Source organism: Carlito syrichta, unplaced genomic scaffold (genome assembly GCF_000164805.1).
Source record: "Carlito syrichta isolate Samal-C Ts95f unplaced genomic scaffold, Tarsius_syrichta-2.0.1 Scaffold308663, whole genome shotgun sequence".
Lineage (NCBI taxonomy): Eukaryota > Metazoa > Chordata > Mammalia > Primates > Tarsiidae > Carlito > Carlito syrichta.
The window spans coordinates 136,038-145,171 of NW_007252759.1; the positions used below are offsets into that span (position 1 = coordinate 136,038).

The 9,134-nt window shown below is 37.9% G+C and overlaps 1 protein-coding gene across 1 annotated transcript in view; it reads right to left on the bottom strand.

Moving 5' to 3' along the window:
* KIAA0368 (KIAA0368 ortholog) overlaps window positions 1-9,134 on the bottom strand; it is a 118,733-nt gene that overhangs the window by 41,003 nt on the left and 68,596 nt on the right. The window contains exons 20-23 of the mRNA XM_008065558.1: window positions 8,833-8,967; window positions 7,826-7,988; window positions 6,489-6,661; window positions 4,608-4,709 (exon numbers count right to left, since the gene is read on the bottom strand). Of these exons, the coding sequence (XP_008063749.1) occupies window positions 4,608-4,709; window positions 6,489-6,661; window positions 7,826-7,988; window positions 8,833-8,967 (573 nt within the window). The remainder of the gene's footprint in view (window positions 1-4,607; window positions 4,710-6,488; window positions 6,662-7,825; window positions 7,989-8,832; window positions 8,968-9,134) is intronic.

Below are 9,134 nucleotides of genomic sequence, written 5' to 3' on the forward strand. Positions count from 1 at the left end.
CGAGGCTGCGGTCGCCGGGAGTGGCCACTGCACTCCAGTTTGGGTGACAGAGTGAGACTCCAACTCAAAAAAAAAAGATAAAAACTCTCAATCTGGGTACAGAAGGAAAATACTTCAAAACAGTAAAAGTCATACAGGACAAACCCACAGCTAGCATCTTATTGAACAGGGAAAACTGAAAGCCTTTTCTCTAATATCTAGAACAAGACAATGATGCCCACTTTCACCACTTTTATTATTCAACAGAGTACTGGAAGTTCTAGCCAGAGCAATTAGACACGAAAAAGACATAAAGGGCATCCAAATCGGAAAGAAAGAAGTCAAACATCCCTTGCTTGCAGGTGACATAATCCTGTATATTAAGAAAAACCTAAAGACTTTGCCAAAAAACTGTTAGAAATGATATACGAATTCAGTAAAGGTGCAGGATGAAAAAAAAAAAAAATCAACATATAAAACTCAGTAGTATTTCTATATGCCAACAGTGAACAATCTGAAAAAGAAATTAAGAAAGCAATCACATTCATAATAGTTACCAAAAGAATAAAACACCTAGGAATAAATTTAAGCAAAGACATGATTTATTTTCTTTTCTCATCCCTCTCAAAACATTTCTATAATGAAACTAAAAACCACTGATGAAAGAAATTTAAAAGGACATACAGAAAAGGAACAATATTCCATATTGATATACTGAAATAATTAATATTGCTAAAATGTCCACACTACCCAAAATGATCTATAGATTCAATGTAATCCCAGTCAAAATACAAATGACATTCTTCACAGAAACAGAAAAAAAAATCCTAAAATTTGTATGGGATCACAAAAGACTCCTAAGAAATCCTAAGCAAAAAGAACAAAGCCAGAAGCACCATACTACCCAACTTCAAAAGATACTACAAGGCTACAGTAAGCAAAACAATGGTACTGGCATAAAAACACATACACCAATGGAAAAGGAAGGAGAACCCAGAGATAACCTATGCATTTACAGTCAATTCATTTTCAATAAAGGAATCAAAAACATACACTTGGGAAAGAAAAGTCTTTTCAAAAAGTGAGGTGTGGAAAACTGGATATTCATATGCAGACAAATGAAACTAGACCCCTATCTCTAATCATATACAAAAATCATAGCGTAATGGGTTTAAGATTCAAATGTAAGACCTGAACTATAAGACTACTGAAGAAAAAACTGGGGACACTTCAGGACATTGATCTGGGCAAAGATTTCTTGACTAAGACCGCAAAAGGCCAGGCAACTAAAACAAAAATTGACAAATGGGATTATGTCAAGCTAAAAAGCTTTTGCACAGCAAAAGAAAAATCCAATAGAATGAAAAGACAACCTGTAGAATGGAAAAAAATATTTGCAAATCATCCATCCAACAAGGGATTAAAAACCAGAACAAACAAGGCATTCGACTCAATAAAAAATAATAATAATCTGATAATGGCATTCAACTCAATGGCAAAAAAACAAATAATAGCAAGAAATGAACAAAAAATCTGAATAAACATTTGTCAAAAGAACACATGCAAATGGCCAAGAGGTATGTGGGAAAAAATGTTCAATATCACTAATCATCATGAAAATACAAACAAAAAAGAGATCTCACTCACCAAAGTTAATAAGGCTACTATCAAAAAGACAGAAAATAACAGATACTAATGAGTATGTAAAGAAAGAAGAATGCTCATATACTTGTTGTTGGGAATGTAAATTAATACAGCATAATGAAAAATAGGATGGAGGTTCCTCAAAAAACTAAAAACTGGTCAGGCATGATGACTCATGGCTGTAATCCCAGTACTGTGGGAGGCAGAGGCAGAAGAGTCACTTGAGGCTAGGAGTTCAAGACTACTCTGGGCAACACAGCAAGACCCATCTCTACCAAAAAAACACAAATTAGCCTGGTGTGGTGGTATGTACCTATAGTCCCAGCTTCTTGGGAGGCTGAGGTAGGAGGAGACCAGAAGTTTGAGGCTGTAGCAACCTATGAATGTGCCACTACACTCCAGCCTGGGCAACAAAGCAAGACCCTATCTCTAAAAACAAAACAAAACAAAAAAGAGAAATAAAACTAAAAATAGAACTAACATATGATCCAGCAATCCCAGTGCTGAGTAAATATTCAAAAGAAAAGAAATCAGCACACTGAAGAGATAGCTGCATTCATGTTTATTGCAACACTATTGAGAATAGCTTAAGACATGACATCAGGCTAAATGCCCATCAACAGATAAATGGATTAAAAAGGTATATATACACAATAAAATATTATTCAGCCCTAAAAAAAGAATGAAATCCTGCTGCTTGCAGCAACATGGATGGAACTGGAGGACATTATGTTAAGTGAAATAAGCCAGGCACAGAAAGACAAATATCACACATTCTCACTCATATGTGGGAGCTAAAAAAATTGGTATCATGAGGATATTAAATAGAATGGTGGTTACCAGAGACTAGAAAATGTAGCAGAAGAGGTAGGAAAAAGAGGTTTTCTAATGGATACAAAAATACAGTTAGAAGAAATAAGTTCAAGTATTTGGCAGCAACTAGAATTTATTGCATATTTCAATAGTTAGAAGATATGGAATGCTACCAACACAAAAAAATGATAAATGCTTGAGGTGAGGGACATCCCAATTACCTTGATTTGACCATTATACACTGTATGCTTGTAATGAACTATCACATGGGTCAGGTACTGTGGCTCATGCCTGTAATCCCAACACTTTGGGAGGCCAAGGCAGGAGGATCATTTGAGCCTAGGAGTTTGAGACCAGCCTAGGCAACATAGCAAGAGCTTATCTCTACAAAAAATTTAAAAATTAGCCAGGCATGGTGGTGAGTGCCTATAGTCCCAGCTACGCAGGAGACTGAGGGAGGAGGAACCCCTGAGCTCCGGAGGTCAAAGCTGCAGTTGAGTTGTGGTCATATCACTGCACTCCAGTCTGGACAACAAAGTGAAATCGACAAAAGAAAAGAAAAGAAAAGAAATATCACAAGCATTCCTTAAATATGTACAACTATTAGGTATCAATAAAAATATAATTCATGTTTTTCATTTATTCTTATTTACTCACTCCACATTTCTAGCTTTTCATGGATTTCTGCATTTCTAAACTCTTAAAATAATAACATCAAAAGCAAGTTAAGAATTCAGCCAAGCCTTCCCTTAAAAAGAAAAAAAAAATCTAGGAAAAATACCCACCTTTCTTGTGGATTTAAAGAAGAAAAAAGAGGAAAAAGCAGACATAATAAGTTTCTCCCCACAGGGTTACAATGTTAGTGATATCCCAAGAGAACCAGATATAAGTATAATTTGTTGTCTAAAAAAGTTCACTTTAAGAGTCGGACTTGGTGGCTCAGTATGTAATCCTGCGCTTTGGGAGGCTGAGATGAGTGGATTCCCTGAGCCCACGGGTTTGAGACTCGCCTGGGCAACTTGGCGAGACCTCATCTCTACAATAAATCAAAAAATTAGCCAGGCATGGTAGCGCGCGCCTGTAGTTCCAGCTACTTGGAAGGCTGAGGAGGAAGGATCACCAGAGCCCAGCAGGTTGAGGCTGCGGTGACTGGGAGCATGCCACTGCACTCCAGTCTGGGAGACAGAGTGAGACTCCAACTCAAAAAAAAAAAAAAAAAAAGTTCACTTAAAAATTCTGAATTCAGAATCTAGAAGCCTGAATTCTAACACTGGCTCTCTCACTGAGCTGTCTAGTCCTTGGCCTCAATTCTCTCTTTCCTCCCTCCCACCCTTCAAGACCCAGCAGCAATCTCTCCTCCCAAAAGACCTGTATCAACTCTTCTCTAACAGAATTATACCTTTCTTTATGATTCCACTGCCTTATATGCTAATGTCTCTTCATTCAGTCATTTATTCTACCAATATTCACTGAGGTCCTACCATTACCAATCACACTGCTAGGAATTTGTTTTATAAAGGTTAGCAAAACAGACTCTGCCTTCAGTTTAGTGGGTAATTAGAATCTATGATAAATACTGTGAAGAAAAAGAATCAAATAACCAAAGAATCTACCCTAGTTTGAAGGATCAGGGAAGGCTTTTCAAAGAAGACAGAAACAATCTGAGAAGGAAGGCAGTAGGGAGATTTCAAAAATTCAAAGCAGAGAAGGCCAAAAAGGCAGGCATACAAAAATGTGAGAGAATGTTGAGAATCAACGTAAGCAGGGGCCAGATCAAGCCAAACTGAGACACTTATCACACATTTAGCATTTGTCTACTTGTAGGTCTACTCTACTCGACTGGGCATCTAGAGGACAGAAGCTAAATCATCAAGATCAATATAACAAGATAACCAGCACCCACTCCCCACATCTGACTGACTGGGTATGTTTCCCCTTTACCCACACTGTACCATGTTTTGCTCAAAGATTATGAGAAAAGATCTTTCCCTCATAGGTGATTTAGTCAATGCTATGCCTAGCACAGTGAAGAACCCCAAACCAGCACTCAGAATTAAATATTTGGTGAATAAATACATAAATATTTAATTAAAAATCTCACAGTATGCAAAACTGCACCTAAAAAATGCCTCTTGTTTGAATAACTAACAATCAGGTAGCAATATAAATACCTCCACAGAATCCATCAGACCTTGCAAGAGGAGTTTCTGGTGAGGAAAATCTCCATCCCCGACTGGAAAATATCCCAGTGTTTGAATTGCTCGTTCTTTCATCTGGAAGAACACAGAAGTTTTTTTATTTTAAACAAAGTATATAACAGCTTTACCCCAAAAGAGTTTTCCCAAAATGAGATGAAAGAAAGGGCAGCCTGCCTAACTCACACACCAATGCGTATGTTTTTATAAAAGCTGTTCAATTTTACAGTAGCTTGCCTATAAGACATTAAAGATAGAAACACATAAACCTGGCCAGGTATGGTGGCTCACATATGTAATCCCAGCACTTTGGGAGGCCAAGGTGGGAGGATTGCTCAAGCCCAAGGCAACACAGCGAGACCTCATCTCCACAAAAAAAAAAAAAAAATTACCATGTGCCTATAACCCCAGCTACTTGGAAAGTTGATGTGGGAGGTTTGCCTGCCAGAAGGTCAAGGCTGCAGTCAGCCATGATTCAAAGAGAGAGAGAGAGAGACAGACATATAAACCTGAGTCTATTAAGGATCCATATAAAAGAAAAAAGTCTTTAACTAGGTTAATTATCTTTCAAACTATAATGATTAAAAATGTGAATTCTGGGTCTAGAGGGCCTAAGACCAAACCACATCTCAATCATTTCAGTGGGTTCTTTGCCTCTCTAGGACTGTTTTCTCATGTTATCTTATACAGAAATGACAAATGTGCCTACTTCACTAGACTTTTTTGGAATTAATTCATACATGGAAAGGGCTTAGCATACTCCCTAGCACATTACAAATGCTTGCCAATTATTGGCATTGATTAGTTAATAAAAACAATACTGTGTGATCTTCCCAGAAAGTTTTAAATGGTAGTTAGACTAAGAATAAGATTATATCTATTAAACTTGTAGTAAACTACTTCTGCTCACTAAATCATAACCCAACTATGATGTGCTTTGATCACAAAAAAGGTTTTGAAGTCTAGAAAATACTTATCTAAAACTAAAAAACTCTAAATATCCTTTCCCTCAGTTTATTCACACTTGTTACTAATGCCCGAACTTCTTTAAAACCAAACTGGCTTTAGAAGAAGGTTAGCATTTAGATTTTATCTAAAATTATAAAAATCATAAGACTTTTATAATTCATTTTATTATCCACCTTTGGCAAGACAAAAGATGCTTTGATAAATTTAATATTTCACTCAAATTCTTTTTTTTTTTTTTTTTTTTGAGAAAGCAGAATTTATTGGGAAGACGGAAAAGCTCTCACAGTGGGAAGGGACCCAAGGGGGCTGCCCTTCACTCAAATCTTAACAGGTAAAGGCCTAAATTGGAATTGATGGGTCAAAAGATGCACACAAAGCCAGGCCCAGTGGCTCACGCCTGTAATCCTAGCACTTCAGGAGGTGGAGACGAGAGGATCGCCTGAGTATAGGGGTTTACAAGAAGCGTGGGCAGCATGGTGAGGCCTCATCTCTACACTAAGTCAAAAAGTTGAAAAATTAGCTGAGTGTGGTGGCACGCACCTGTAGTTCCAGCTACTTGGAAGGCTGAGGGCAATGATCGCCTGAGCCCAGCAGGTCAAGGCTATGGTGACCATGATCATGCCACTGTACTCCAGCCTGGGCAACAGAATGAGACTCCAACTCAAATATATAAATAAAATTTCTTTTAAAGAAAAAAGATGCACGCACTAAGGTTGTACATGGATAATCCCTAAGTGAACATTTAGATTTTTTCCTTTATCATTCTTTTTTACATTAAATCCTTCATTCAGCTGCAAAGCCATCTAGCCACATTACAATTTCATCCTGCTCATTTATGAACAGGAAGACAGAATTCCAAAAGGGAAGGAAAAAAATAAAAAGACTTGCCTTATTTGTTTCTTTACTGGAAGGTATTCTATTTAGTAAACTTTCTACAAGATGCAATTTGGTAAAGCCAGATCCCTCACTGGGGATTGGGAGTGGACCATTCCTGCCAATCTCACCCAGGGCTGTACAGGCAGCAATTGCCAGAAGGGGTGATGTACTGTCCAAAAATGAGCCTGTAAGCATATTTAGACAAAAAGAGAAAAACAAACTATTATCAGTGTCCTAAAGCAATCAGTAATGTACTCAAGATTTTTTTTTAAGTCAGCAAAATAAAATCAAAGTCTACAATATCTCCTAGTTGACAATTTATTAACATTTATTCAGCAGAAAACAACAAGACAACAGGACACAGAGAGGTGTTCTTTCTGAATGTATAATTTTTTTTCTATAACAGAAACATGTCTGTAATATGAAAATATGTAGAAAAATAGAGTACTCTCATTGTCATTAAAAATATATAATTTACTTAGCATCAGTAAGTTTTTGTGAAAAAGCTTGTGCCTTTAAAGTACAATACTGTAAAAAGATATGGAAGTGCTCCTCTGTCAAATGATCATAGGGTAAGAAAAGAAGAAAAATAGAAATTGAAATGCCACATTAAAAGTTACAATTCAGGGCAACTCCTTCAGGTCCCCTCCCACTGCGGGAGTTTTTCTGTCCCCTTAATAAATCCTGCTTTAAAAAAAAGTTACATTTCAGGCCAGGTGTGGAAGCTCATGCCTGTAATCCAAGGCCAAAGCAGGATGACTGCTTGAACCTAGGTGTTTGAAACCAGCCTAGGCAACGTAGCAAGACCCTGTCTCTACAAAAAAATTTTAAAGTCTTCTCCCCCCCGCCCCCCGGTGTGGTGGTGCATGCCTGTGGTCTCAGCAATTCAGGGGGCTGAAGGGGAAAGATCGCCTGAGCCCATAAGGTTGAGGCTGCTGTAAGTCATGATTGTGCCACTGCACTTCAGCCTGGGCAATACAGTAAGGAGACCCTGACTCAAAAATAAATAAATAGCACAATTCAAAAATTGAGGCCGGGTACAGTAGCTCATACCTATAATCCCAGCACTCTGGGAAACCAAGGCAGAAGGATCCCTTGAGGACAGGAGTTTGAGACTAACCTGGGCAACAAAGAGAGACCTCATCTCTACAAAATATCAAAAAATTAGACAAACATGGTGGTACTTGCTATAGTCCAGCTACTTGAGAAGCTAAGGCAGAAGGATCACCTGAGCCCAGGAGGTCAAGCCTGCAGTGAGCTGTGATTGTACCACGGCACTATAGTCTTAGTGACAGAGAGAAGCTCCACCTCAACTGCAACATCTGCGTCAACATAAAGACATTAATTACCTATTGTTTCTGTGGCACTCCGAATTAGTTCCTCTTGTTCAGGGAGGAAATCGACATTTCTTTCCAGGTCTTGTTGCTCTGCCATTCTTGTTTGCTTTTTGGCCAAATATCTTCCCACTGTAAATCCCAGTGCAAGCAAGGATCCATGCTGTATCTCTGGGCTCTGAATTTAACAAAACAATAGCATATGTCTGGTTCTCTCTTATACGTGCAATAGTACATTGAAATAGCTATGTGTCTATTAGACTATCTCTCTAATACAACACAAGGCAAAAGAATTAAGTGATTGTTTGAGGTTCTACTGGATACTAATGAATCAAGCTAAGGGAACAAGAGAAACTTGAGTTTCCAACAGAGAATTTTGAGAAGTTAAGCTGAGTCTTGATCCCACACCCACTCTAACCCTGGGTGAAGCTGCTACAGCATCCATGTTTTCTTCTAGCTTACAGCAGCACTTACATAACAACAATATCATAATTTTCAAGTACAATATCTCCCTATTACCAACAAAATACAATGAACAGATCCTATTTCCAATTACTAAAACTTCCAAACACAACATAGCCAATAAACTATTTCAAAACAAAGTTTTTCATAGGTGCAACGATAAGCAGCAGTAGATGGGAAAGGAGCTAACAACTCTCTTCAATATGAAGCAGACTCTACCCTGCTTAGCTTCCAAGATCAGAAGAGATCAAGCGTGCTCAAGGTGATATAGCTGTAGGTTCTATGGCTGTAGGCTCTTGACCACCATGTAGCACTAGGGTTTCTCACTATTTACTGACCACTGTAATATTAGCACCTAAAACAGTGTTTATCAAACACTCATATCTGTTCAATGAACTCACTGAATCAATTTAGTTTAAGTATACTCTTTCAAATCATAAAAGCAAGGAATTTGTAAGTTCATTTTTACAAATGAGAACATAAAAACTAAAAACAGGTTGCATCCTTTCGTAAAATGCTATCTCCCACAAAAAATAATGAAGACAAAACTAATAACGTACGTGATTGTCTTTTGTAGTCTTTATAAGCTGTTCTATCATTGACTTCAACTCATTTCCCGACACTGTTGATACCACCACAGAATAAAACAATGCAGCTAGTTCACGCATTTCTTCTTTACTGCTATTCATCAGACTCTGAGCAGTGCAGAAACATAAATATATACATGATATATAACCATTTTTCCTGTGGACAACATCTAACATTTAAAATTAAAAGAATATGGCTGGGCTCGGTGGCTCAACCTGTAATCCCAGCACTTTGGGAGGCCGAGGTGAGTGGATTGCCTGAGCCCGCGGGTTCG